The sequence below is a fragment of the Thermobia domestica genome, chromosome 2 (genome assembly GCF_964235325.1).
Source record: "Thermobia domestica chromosome 2, izTheDome1.hap1.1, whole genome shotgun sequence".
NCBI lineage: Eukaryota > Metazoa > Arthropoda > Insecta > Zygentoma > Lepismatidae > Thermobia > Thermobia domestica.
This window is the reverse complement of record NC_137455.1, coordinates 177,412,414-177,425,965: the sequence shown is the minus strand read 5'-3', so window position 1 is coordinate 177,425,965 and position 13,552 is coordinate 177,412,414. Positions and strand designations below refer to the sequence as shown.

Sequence of the window (13,552 nt, the reverse complement as noted above, 5' to 3'; positions counted from 1 at the left end):
GATTTATATTAATTCTGTATGATGGTTTCACTTGTGCAACTATTTATCTTTTTGTCCTGAAATGACTCTTAACAGTTATATTAACAAGTATGTAAAGATCAGTACAACGTATTTTTATCAGGAGTCCTTCGTGAGTGAGTCGGCAGACTCAGTGCATTTGTGGCCAATTAGTCTCAGTTTCGAGTACAAATGGAGAACAATTTCTCTCGGATGTAAGCCGGGAAGCCGTTTGGATTCCGCTTTAAGCTTATATGACCCCTTCTACCATAACCCTATTGTTGCATAATAACAGCAAGGCAAAAAAAAAAAAAAAAAAAAAAAAAAACTTATTTCTGACCATATGTAATATCAATACATAGAGCAGATTATTTAAACCAAAAAAACCTGGTTTAAACCAAAAAACCGTTTTTTTTTGTTTTTTCAATAAAAACCATCGTTTTTGCCAACCCTGCCTAGAACATACTAGGCACGTTCCCTCAGGTACATGTCAGGCATGTGCCTAGGGGCGGACATAGACTGTGATTATCACTTGGCGTCCATGTGATTTCTCTCTCAGAGGTACATAAGACACATACTGGACACATTCTCATGTACCTGAGGGAACATGATAGGCATATGCTTGCTATGTAATTGTGCTGTTAGGGTAGTGAGATCCAGTTTTCTACTTCGTAAGAACATATTTTATATCTATTTTTAACTCTCTACTAAAACCGAAAATGGTTCAAATCAACTATAACTTTTGGTTTCAATAAATATTGATCTACGTAGAGCAAAAACGGTAAAAAGATAGATGAAAGCGCAAAACAAACTAAAACGGTAAAAAAATAGATGAAAGCGCAAAACAAACTATTTGCTGAGCAAAACAATATATTCACATAAAAAACTACAAAAAAATAGTTTGTTTTGTGTTTAAGTATATACAAAGCAAAGCTTCTACTTATGGAAAATATTACAGATGAAAGCGATTTCCCCCAATCGAGCAGCTCTCAAGCGTGCCTTTCGTCTCCTATTTTGATCTTCAATTGAACTACTTCCAGTACTTTGGAACTACTTCCGGTTTTAACGTTGATGGATATATAATAAAACCTATAATAGATAACAACAAGAGGTTTTCTGCAATTAATTAGGCATTACAAGAATATATTTCGTCTCTAATCTAATCTCTCTACTAAAACCGGACGTGGTAGAAATCTACTACAACTTCCAGTTTCAATATTAATTGTGAAAATATAGAACAACAGAAACCAAACTCCTTTGCGTGGTGTACACGTGGCACTGCTACTTGTTTTTGAACCATTTTCTTTATTTTGTGGATAATAGTGGCCTCTATTTTTTAAACAATAAAATAAGTCAAACTCGAGGTCATACGTAAACTAGTTTTACAAATCATTTGCCAGTAGAGCACAAATTATTTACTAGTCTGCCCATTCATCACTGTTCAAGATAGAATAAGCGAAACCGAGTAGCGCGTCTGAACAAAGGATTGAGTTAGGGAAACTAATATGATGTATAAGATTATTTGCATGAAGTTAAATCTACTTTAGATTTGTAATAAGGGATAAGAAATCTTAAAAACATCTGAGAGGTTATTTGATTCACAGCTACAGTTAAGAAATAGATAAGACAATAAGATAGATTGGGTTAGAACCTAAGTTAGGATAAAGCAGGAAGTAAAAATCCTTCCATCATGCATTTTGTGACAACCAATTAGGTTACAGAACCTCCAATAAACTTCATAAACGCTTACTCATTTTTGTAATGAGTCTTGCTTCTGAGCGAAAAAAGCTAGTTGACCTTTGACCTAGAGTTAGACCGGTTTGCGGTCACTTCTTGAGACTGAGCCCAGTCGAATTAGCACCCTCAAATTGCAGTTATTCAACAGTGGGGTTATGAAAGACGGGACCTACAGTGTAAAGTGGATTACAAACCTCTGCTTGGTTTGAATCCGAGAGAAATTGGCCTCTAGCTGGGCTCAAACCGGGGACCCCTGATTACAAAAGTGACAATTTTACAGACTCATCCACGGAGAACACCCGACAAAGATGTATTGTACTGATCTTGCATGTACTGCACTTGTGAATATTTTAAGTCACTTTACAAGAAAAAAAAAAAAAACTGCACAAGTGAAAGTACAAAGTACAGAGAGTCAGAAATGTAGCGACCTAATTTAATTTGCATATAAATATAAGAAGTGGATAAAGATATGAATCATTTATTTAAGTTCACTCTGGTTCTGAACCATTTATATTATTTTATTGGTTTAAATCAATTGTTTGCTTAACACACACACAAATTCTAATTATATGTATATATTTGAACTTCAATGGGAAAATAATTTTGGTTCTCACACAGAGGAATAGGTATGAAGTTCGTGACCAGAGGTCTCACTATGTGTGTTCACAGGGTGTTCGGAAACATCAAACAACTCAGAGAAATTAATCTGACGTAGAAGTCTGAATTTGTGTGTGTATGTAGTCTGGGTTCATAAGTTTATACTGAAAAATTTGCAGACCTGTAGCTGCTCCCAAAAGCCTGAAAAATATCGTAAAGTTGGGAAATTATGCCAATTTGGCATATTTCACTGTCCAATATCTCCAATAGGCCTGGATAAAAAAAAAAAAAAAAAAAAAAAAATGGGAATAGTTACTCCTTTAGTATACCATAACACACAATAAAGCGTGTTTTGTGTTTTTGAGCAGAAGAGGGTCAAAGTATTAAGGAATGGCTTCATACTCGAGGAGGTGTTGTGTTCACAAATTCAACTGGAAATTCGTTGTTGTGAAGTAAAATAAAGTAGGATGAACGGCTAGTCCAGTTATCGCTCTCAAGCTTCTTTCTTTCCTCTAGTTGTGACTCACTATCTTATGACACCCACAGCAGAACTGGTGAGGAATGCCGCTATGAGCAGAAGGCGAGAAAAGTCAAAATGCACACTTGGCAAAAGTCCATAAGTACTTATTGTTGTTTGCTATATCAATGATATTCAAACACGATTATGCTTGTTTTAACTGTCAACTCATGCAGGAGACTGTTGTTCTTTCGTTTGATGTACATTCTCCAGTCAGTGAAAAGTCGCTCATTAGCCATTCATCGTACTTTATTTTACTTCACAACAACGAATTTCCAGTCGAATTTGTGAACAAAACACCTCCTAGAGTATAACGTCATTCCTTAAATACTTTGACCCCCTTCTGCTCAAAAACACAAAACGCGCTTTGTTGTGTGCTATGGTATGCTAAAGGAGTAGCTATGCACAAAATTTCATTAAAAAAAAAAAAAAAAAATACGGGCCCATTGGAGATATTGGACAGTGAATTATGTCAAATTGGCATAATTTCCCAACTTTACGATATTTTTTCAGGCCTTTGGGAGCAGCTACAGGTCTGCAAATATATACTTTTCAGTATAAACTTAAGATCCCGGACTACATGCACACACAAATTCAGACCTAGAGCTCCTCCGTGGCTAAGCGGTTAGCGTACGCGCCTTTGGCATGGGAGACCCGGGTTCGATTCCCGGCGGGAGCTCATGTGGTTCGGATTCCACGTTAATCAGTAGGTCCACGTCTCATATAGCCTCGCTGCTGAACGGGACGTTAAACTCAAACACAACAACAACAACAACAAATTCAGACCTGTACGTCAGTTGCTTTCTCTTCCCAAATATATCTTTTCAATGTCCAAAAATGTTGCTACTTTAAACCCTGATTTAACCCCTTTCAAGTGGTTTTAGCAAAAATGTTCAGAGGACAAAGTTTTAGCTCTGCACAAGTTGGACACGCCCAGTAACTTTCAATTTGCTAGGACAAATACATGCTGAGATATTCAAAACAACGCCTGAAATCGAGAAAACGCAAAATGGCGGTAAAAGCTGTGTTGCTACGAGATGTTTTAAAAAATAATTAATCGTGATTTTGAAGTACCCTGATACATGAAAAAATTAGATTTTTTGGAAATGTCGAGCGGCACATGCTTGATCACTTAGAATGGATTGACTCTAGAGTAAATAACATGATCGGCATTGTTAACAGAAATAAAATTAACGAAGTATCACATTTTATCAAAAGTGACGACGTACCATTTAGGTAAATAAACTTTGTCTTTTATTGCTGAGGGGAACTTTATTCTTATTAATCAATTTATTATTATTATTATTATTATTTCAGATTTACTACTCCCTCACTACTAATTGCCTCCAGTGTTCATAATGACTCTACCTGTTCCTGTGTATGAAAATGCAACAATAGATCAATTCAAGTGTGAGATATATCCTAAACGGCATCCAGTTATACTTAGAGGATTAGACATTGGTCCATGTACTACCAAATGGACAGTGGATTATTTAAGGGAGGCGGTTGGAGAGAAGGAAGTGAAAGTTCATGTAAGTTTGGAACAAAAAATGGATTTTCTTAGGAAGAATTTCGAGTACAAAACGCTACCATTCTCAGAACTGATACAACGAGCTTCACAAACGAAACAACGTAATTATTTTTATAGTCCAAATGAACTGTATTATTTAAGATCATTAGGATGTGATCCTAGAGGTCGTGATGTAGCAGATATTCGGGAACATTATCCAAGTATAGCATCTGATATCAAAATACCAGAGATTTTTGATGAAAGTGACTTCTTTTCTAGTGTTTTTCGTATTGGTTCCCCGGGAATCCAATTATGGACTCATTATGACATAATGGATAATATTTTAATACAAGTGTCCGGAAGGAAGCGGATGGTACTGTTCAGTCCTAGTGATGCTTTAAATTTGTACCTCGTCGGCGATAAATCTAAAGTTGTCGATATTGATAATGTTGATGAAAATACGTATCCAAAATTTCTGCAGGCACAGAGATATGAATGCATTCTTGAACCAGGGGATATACTTTTCATTCCAGCTTTGTGGTTTCATAATGCTTTAGCGCTGGAATTTGGTGTTGCTGTTAACGTATTCTGGAAGCATTTGGATCACGAATTGTACAACAAAAAGGATCCATATGGAAACAAGGATCTCGTTCCGGCAACAAAGGTATTTATATTCTTGTTTTCATTGCTGTTATAATCAAAATTAAAAGCTAGAGTAATTTTGTTTAACAAGGGATGTTAATGATCCTTTGCCCGCTTTTTTTTTTATGGGGGATAGTGTCTCAGACAACTTGTTTAATTTATATTCTGCTGATCATGGCTACCTTCACCAACAATGATTACTTGGGGAAAGAATTTAATAAAATATAAGTTATTTATTAGATGCAATTATTTTAGGTAATTAGAGCTAACGCTTGTAGAGAGTACTGTTTCTTCATGCAGCAAAGCAGACGGAGAAATCCACCAATTAACAAAAGTTGCTCCAACAGTGTTGCCATTTCTAATGTTGTTATACCAGAGAAAATGTACTGTTGAAATGAACCTTTCTATTATTTATTTATTTATTTATTTATTTATGTGATATCCCATATTAAAAGAAAGTGTCAGTACACTGTTGTCATTATGTGCGCTCTTTCCAGAAAAGTCGTGGTATGAAAACACAATAGGAAAAAGTAATAAACAACAAATAAGTGTGCGGAGGTATCTTGTGTTTTTGCATGTCTCAAGAAGTACCTTTAATGAAAGACAAACAGCGGGCATATAGTAATGCATAACTACATTGAAATTACAATTGTCACTAACGACAGTTCTGTCAAGTACCTACCATCATTGGTCGCTATCAGGCACGTTTTGCAGTATTTGTCATATACCTCCTCTATCATGATTGAAAATATCAGTACTGTGGAAGTGAGACCCCTTGGCGCATCTAGGGGTTGACATATAAATATGGTCGAAAACGACCGATATTCGTTTGAATCCATAGTTTTCGAGGTCGCTTAGATAAATAGTGATACTCCAGATGCCGTTTAAGTCCAAGTTTACCCTCCATCAGCACTCTTTGGATAAAATTTTTCTAAAACACTCAATAGTACTACCCATTTTCTTTCTATAGTAACAACCATTCGTTGCCCTAAGAAAACCTTAACTTTTATAAATTGTATTTCAAACTTCCGTTCCAATTATCACCAGTCGAGAAGGTCCGGATATCATGCGGGGAAGCAGATTGACAGCATTTAACAAACATTACAATAATCATACAGATTCCAAATCTCAGTTCCAAAATTTAATGTTTATTTCAAATACCAGGATACAAGAGCTATATTACAACTGTCTGCTTTCAAACGATCCGGATTATAGGATACATCAGTTATCTTAGCACCATTTTACTTCCTACAGCAAGTACCTTGATTATTTCATTTACTATCAAGAATTCGACGTATATACTTCAATTATTTATAATATTTAACTCATTCATTACTTTAAGACAGCGACGTATTGGTACATGACTGCGGAGCTTTGTATAACTGGCTAAGAATACGTATTTAAAAACATCCATCTCGTAGTTTGAACCTAGATTCAGGAAACTCCATATTATTTAATAAAATAGTTATTTCATACAAAATTTAACTTAATAATTTAATATTGGGAATAATCTGGGATACGGCTAGGCGAGTGGCGGGGCTAGGCTCTTAGCAATTCATATTATGGTACATTTCAACGATATTCCACAAGCACATCTTACCGTTTATATTTATTTACTGCACAAAAGAATATGATTTTCAATATTTTATGGCAGTTCGATTAAATAACACTTAAAATTGCTCTAAACATCAAATTAATTCGGTTTTACATTTATCAACTTTCACTGTTTTAAATAAATAAATTTTTAAATAAATTAGAGAATAAAGAGGGCTCCTTAGCAAGAAAGCTCGCCCCCTTGAGTGATGCACCAACCTATATCTACGTGCACCTCCTACATGCAGTTAGAGATCTAAAGCAGCATGTCGTATGTTGTGTCGCGCCGCGGGTTTTATCCTAAGACATTTACCGGACAGTGTGTATTAGAGAAAGAAAGAAGGGTAAAAAGAAGATAGGAAAGCGCGTGAAGAATTTTTCACCTCACCATTGGCTTGGGTAGTAGGAGGAAAAACCCCGGAAACACATGGAGTCCAGGAAAACCCCCTTTATCGGTCATGCGCATGCTCAAGTTATTTACATGGTAAACCACACAAAGAAGGGGTGGGAAAAACCATGTAAAAGCATATTTTACTGTCTGTAGTTTCAACTTTAAAAGCTGGGTGTGATTTAATCTAACTTGTTAATTGTCTGTAGTTTGGTGGGCTATTTTGGTTAGTGGGACATTATGTTATTTTTTAGCATGCAATTTGGGCTTCTTCTTCTTCCCCTTCATCCCGTTGCTGCTTGGCTTGGTTTTGTCATGGTCAGTTTCTTCCTCCCTCTCCTTTGCTTTGGATCGATGTATTCTGGATCTGGGATATACATGTATCCATCTGAACTGGTTATTGGCTGTAGATGTGCATTCAGGATTTTCAGTGAGGCAATTTTGATATCTCTGGCTAGTTGTGTACTGGTTTCTTGGTTTGTAGTACTGGTTAGTAGGCTGGACACCCACACTATGATCTTATTAGTGGCTTCTTTGACGGCTTCATTAACATATTGTTTGATGTGATCTGGTACTGGTATCTGCTGTTGTGGTTCTTTGGTTTCTTGTCTTGTCTTCTGTTTATCTTGTGGTTTAAGCGTCACATTTTGATGATCCTGTTGTTTGTTTTCCTTGGTATACTTCTTTGTGAAGATCGCCCTTGTTTGGTGTGGAGGCTCTGGATGACGAGGCCGTTTGGGACAGCTGCCACTTCCGGTCCGATGTCCGTCCGTAGCACAGGTTGCGCAGAACATGTTTGAAATAGGCCTGTTACAGGTATTCCTATGTGCTTTCCCACAACGAAAGCAAACTCTTTCCTGGTTGCACTGCTGTCTACGGTGCCCATACTGGTAACAGTTCCAGCATGGGTCTGGTCTTGCCTGTACTTTGGATTCCTCTACCCTGTGGTGCTTTCCCTTGATGCGAATTCCATGCATTATGAGAAAATGGACCTGCTCTGGATTTGCTGTGAAGACCCGTAGCAGCGGGAGTGGCCCATCTGCTGATTGTATTCTTATGATATTCAAGAATTCAATGCTCTGCTTGCGTAACTCCTGTTTAATAGGTTCTAAGTCTTCTTCTGGTGGTACTCCTTTTATAACATAAGTAAACGTTTGGGTTTTTTGCCTCTGTTTGCGATTTGGTCCTCTGCTTCTTTTCTCTTCTGGGCCTGGAAAGGGCCGGTTCTCCTGCATTTCTGGCTGTGTTGTCTTTCTCTTCTGGATTTAACTTCAATGAAGCTCCCAGTTTCTTCATCTTCTTCTTCATTGTGGCTCTGAGAAGGGCCGCTTGCGCTGTTTCTGCTCTCGGTAGGAGTGGAGTTTTCTGCCCGTGTTGCCTTTGGGGGAAACTTTCTGTTGAAGGCTTCAAGTTTCTCTTTAAAAGCCAGGCTAGCATAGAAATCTTCCTTCTTCTGTCGCTGTTGATCCTCTTCTTGGTTTTTCACCTGTGTTTTGTCTTTCTCTTTGTGTGGTGGTTGGCTTTTCACCTGTGAGGTTTCCTCCTGTGTGAGTGTATTTCCGTGGCTCTGAAAAGGGCCACTTTCTTCTTGTTCTTCATCAGAGTTCGGCAGCTCCTTCCCATTGTCGATCACGCAGTGGACACCAAAATCTTCATGGTTGAAGATACGCAGGAATAGCTCTCGAGCAACATGAGTAGGGAAGTTTATCATAAACCTCCTTTTTCTGATTTGTGTTACTTCCATCCCGGAAGCATCCATCTTCTTCTTTATCTCGCCGATGACATCCTCTGACGTCTGAAATCTGTGTCCAACGGAGTACATCACCACGGGTAGAAGGTTGCTCCGCTCCTTCCCTGGTTCGCCTACTACGGTTTCATCTGGTTGTGGGCACTGTGGCTTCTCTTGGTTTGTTGTCTCCTCTGCGGCGGGGTTCTGCTATCCCTCCTTCTTCTTAGCTGATCGCTTCTGCTTCGGCATCTCGGACTGTTATTCTTTGTTTGAGATTGTGGCTCTAAGAAGGGCCGAATATCTATATAGGTATTGTGGACCTAAAAAGGACCTTATTTGCTCTACTTTTTGTGTGTTTTGTCTCTATGCGAACTAAGAAGAATAGTACTGATTTCACTGTTTACGTAGACATTTTTGTATATATTCATCAATCGATCAATAAGAAGAAAAAGATTTTAAAAAAATGCATGTATACAGAATTTAAAGCACTTCCCGCCCAGTAATTCATTTAGTATTTCAGAAAACTATAATTCATCGACTCGTTTTAATAAAATTTGAGTTGAAAATTAATGATAACATTTTAAAATTAGTAACAGCAAGCTTAAAATTAAATAAACAAGTATTTACAATAAAATAAAACGATCAATAATGACAATGTGGACTAAACAAATCAGATTTGTAGCGATCGTTTTTCAGATTGTTACAACTTCTTGGTGGTGACATGTAAAATAATCGAAAAAGACTGATATTAGTGTCGAATTATTTGTTTTCGGGATCGGTAAGTTAATTGGTGATAATCCCGATGCCGTTTAAGGTCAAGTTCAACTCCTAGTATGGGTTAAAACCCCTAGGGAATGTGGGAAAAGGGAACGTGTAAAAATTAAATGATCGATATTAGTGTTCAACCCTTAGTTTTTGGGATCGTTGAGATGAATAGTGACACATCCGATAGCGTGTACGAATAAGTACAAGTAAGTTCACTTTCAGCCCCAAATTAGTATCCCAGGGGGTGGGAAAGGAGTGATATGCAAAAATAATCGAAGACTGTCAAATCCATAGTTTTTCGGATCGCTGAGATTAATCGTCACACTCCACATACCATTAAAGTCCAAATTTAATTCCCATTGGTATGGAGGGTGAGAAGGGGTGAAAATGAAACGTCTAAGATGATAGAAATTACTGTTGAATCGATTGGGGTCCATCACCGGTTACTGTATTTTCGGGATTGCTTAGCTATTAGGTGGCCTCCCGATGACCTGAGCTTAGACCCAATTTAAGCCCAAGCTTAGGCAAAAACGAGTATGTCAACTGATTCGGGAATTTACAGTTGCCTCTCATTGTCTATCCTACTCAGGATTTTACTTTGTGATAGGGGCAACGCCGTTGCTCCTTGTTATTTATTTTACACAATTCTTTTTTTTTTGACAGAACGCCAAAGACGTTGCTCACACATCTGTATATATATATATATATATATATATATATATATATATATATATATATATATATATATATATGTATGTTAGGATGGAGTGAAATGAGGCCAAAAAAATTTTTTTTTCGAAATTCGATTTTGGATAGGGGGCAAAAGTTGCATCATATTATAGTACTTTACCATGGAAAATTTCAATTCTCTAAAATAATTTTTAGCCGGGGCGCAATGGGCCTTAAGTTTGATAAATTATGCAAATAAGTGAAAAGAGGTCATTAAAAAAAAAATAAATTCGAATTTGGATATGGGGCAAAAGTTGCATCATATCGTAGTACTTTACCATGGAAAATTTCAATTCTCTAAACTATTTTTTAGCCGGGGCTCAATGGGTCTTAAGTTTCATAGATTTTGTAAACAAATACACGTTTGTTGTGTATTTGTGTAATTATTAGACAGCTCTTCGCTTGAAGTAGACTGTAATTTGAGGGTGTTAAGATTCTTTGTCGCGACGAGTTGAATTTCTAAAGCTACTGAAGTTGGTATTCTATGTTACAGGCTAGATCAAGCGAGAATTCACCACTAAGAGGTGGCTGCCGTCGAGTGCAATCCCACCCACCCGCCAACATTAGATTGAATGTTTCATAAGTTTCGTTCATGTCTTCCTGCAAAAAACTGCGACTTTGTCTCAAAAGTAGGCATGTATTTTCTCGAGTAAATTTTGGAACGAATAAAGAAATCGTTCTCTCGTGCCCCACATACTGAAAGAAGTTTCAATATTATTTTCACTAATTTTTCCACTACTTGCGTATAACATTTGAACTCAGGGATATCAACACATGTATTTTCTGAAGCGCGAATTTTTTGCAATTTTTCATCTGTCTCATGAGTCAGTATTAGCGTTCTGTTATGTTACACTCATTCCAGATCATCATTTCTGTGTAATTATTAGTCTCGAAGTTTAATACTGGCACTCCGAAGGAACGAATTTCAGAAGGATTACACTGCTTTCTGGATTGGAATGTTTTATTTGCAGTAAGGATTCGTGTAGTTGATCTGTCGACACCAATCATGGCAATGAGAATATTTTAAGGATTCGCATAGAATGCATTTCTGGAAATTGCTTTATTGACTGGAGTCTTGTATGGTTCTTGCAAACATCGCGAAAGTTGTATGGTCAGGAACAAATGTTTAGCTCCGTATTTGACAAGAGGTTTCAGTTTGATAATGAACCACACTGGTGCATATACTGTTATCACGAACTTTGATAGAGTTTTGAGCTCCTCTAAAGGATTTGGCATTGATATGTACACCTATAGTCGCAAGTCTGTAAGCCACTGTTAACCAGCGAACCTGCCCAAGTTTCCCAGGTTTCTTAATCTGCTAGGCTTTTATCAGTCTCATCTTATGACAGATTGGAGTATTTCACACAAGTACCTCTGATCATAACTGAGATCACGCACATTTACGGGTGTAGGAGGTTTTGAAGAAATCCTTTCGAAGCCGTACACTGAATTTGTTTCACAATTCACAAATGATCTACCAATAGAGCCAAAAAAAGTGTAAGGGCCAGTACTTTCACCATCAATATCTTTTAGTAAATGACGAAGTGGTAGTTCAATGAAATGCAATAAGCATATCCACCACTGCAAAGGCCTTTCTAAAGGGTTTTCAAGCACTCTTAATCACTCCTCCTTTTGACCCAACATTAATATTAGTGCCATCGCAGCCGATAGCTACCACATCTGATAGGTCCACATTATTTTCTTGTTATTCGTGGCAGATGAAACTAGCAATATTCTTTGCTGGTGCTGATCCGGTCAAAGCATTTCCGGCATAGCCGAGAAATTTGTTACCCGTTTCTACACGGATAGAATAGTGTTCTTCCATCTTCATATCTCTGACTTCCGGACATCGTGAGCGTTTGGTCTTTCTTCCAATCAAAATAGATGGCACGAGGTTTTACTTTATTAACAGTCTCTTTAGTTCTTACACTTACACAATTTTTCACAAACTTTCTTTGAATTTTACTACTGTCAATTATGTTTTGCAACTGCTCTAAGTAGTACTCGCCCCACTTGATCATAATTATTCCGCCCCCTGGATCGTAGCACCCGCCACCGCCAAAATTTTGCGCCCCCGGTGCCCATTATGCAGTTACGTGGTATGCCGTTATAGGGTCACGTGATGATAGGCCACGCCTTTTTGGGTCACGTGATGTTAGGCCACGCCTTTTTGGGTTACGTGGTGTTAGCCACGCCTGTATGGGGTAGTTTTACCGAGGGGGGTTGATTTTGTTCCCTTTTACGGCATAAAATTTTGGAGATTGTTACCTTTTGATGGAATACAGGTGTATGTATAGTTTACTTTGCGGTATATAATTTCAACTTTTGCACCCCCGGCGCCCCTAGGCTACACCCCGTCCGCCTTTATGGGATAGGTTGTTGATTTTGTTCCCTTTTATGACATAAAATTAGGAGATTGTTACCTTATGATGGAGTACAGGTGTATGTGTAGCTTATTTTGTGTTACCTGATTTTAACTTGCGCCCCTGGAGTGTGACGCCCACTGAAATTTTGCGCCCCCGGCCCCTCTAGTTTACATAGCTTTACGCTCCGCCTTTATGAGGTAGTCCCGTTAAAGGAGTTTATTTTGTTCCCTTTTATGGGTATAAATTTGAAGAATGTTATTCCATTTCTTACCTTATAGGGTGTATGTATGGCCTACCTTATTTTTGTTCCTTTTGATACACCCCTGCGCACACTTTAGGATTACGTCATGGGGTCACGTGGTGTTAGGGTATGCTCTGTCTTTATGGGGTACACCTACCGAAGAGTTCGATTTTATTTTCTTTTATAGGTATAAAATTTTGGAAATAGTTATCTTCATTTTTTTTTACATTATAGGGTGTATGTATAGTCTGTTTCCTTTGATGAGTATCAATGATTGATTTTGGAGCCTTATTACGTTATATGATTATTTAGAGGTGTACTTAAGACTATTTCCTAAAATTTGATATGTACTTCGTGATTCATTTCGTTCCACCTTAGGGATGAACATGGATACCTTACATGTGTTGATTACTACGTTATAGACATTTGCAATCGTCCGAGTTCGATCCTTGGTGCTAGTTTCAGGAAATGCTGAGTTTAATGTCCCCTTCGAGGCTAAACGAAAATAATAAGAAATGGTGAAATGAGAAAACAACATAACCTTACTTGGTTGTGGATTGAAGCAGAGACCTCACACATCAGAGACAAGCGCTGAGGCACCGTGACCATTTAGTGCTAGCAGTTTTACAATAAGTTAATGTTTCATATAGAAAGATAGAAGGTCTATGTTATCATCTTTTTTACTTCGTGTGCGACTTTGACCTTGAAGGGAACCTTGCTGACTCAGTGCTAAGCATTGGC

The 13,552-nt window shown here is 37.7% G+C and overlaps 1 protein-coding gene across 3 annotated transcripts in view; it reads left to right on the top strand.

The window, feature by feature from the left end:
- LOC145677494 (tRNA wybutosine-synthesizing protein 5-like) overlaps positions 1–13,552 on the top strand; it is a 55,974-nt gene that overhangs the window by 23,769 nt on the left and 18,653 nt on the right. For all 3 annotated transcript variants that reach the window (XM_081747975.1, XM_081747981.1, XM_081747983.1), the window contains exon 2: positions 4,166–5,022. In XM_081747975.1, the coding sequence (XP_081604101.1) occupies positions 4,207–5,022 (816 nt within the window). In that variant the 5' untranslated portion in view covers positions 4,166–4,206. The remainder of the gene's footprint in view (positions 1–4,165; positions 5,023–13,552) is intronic.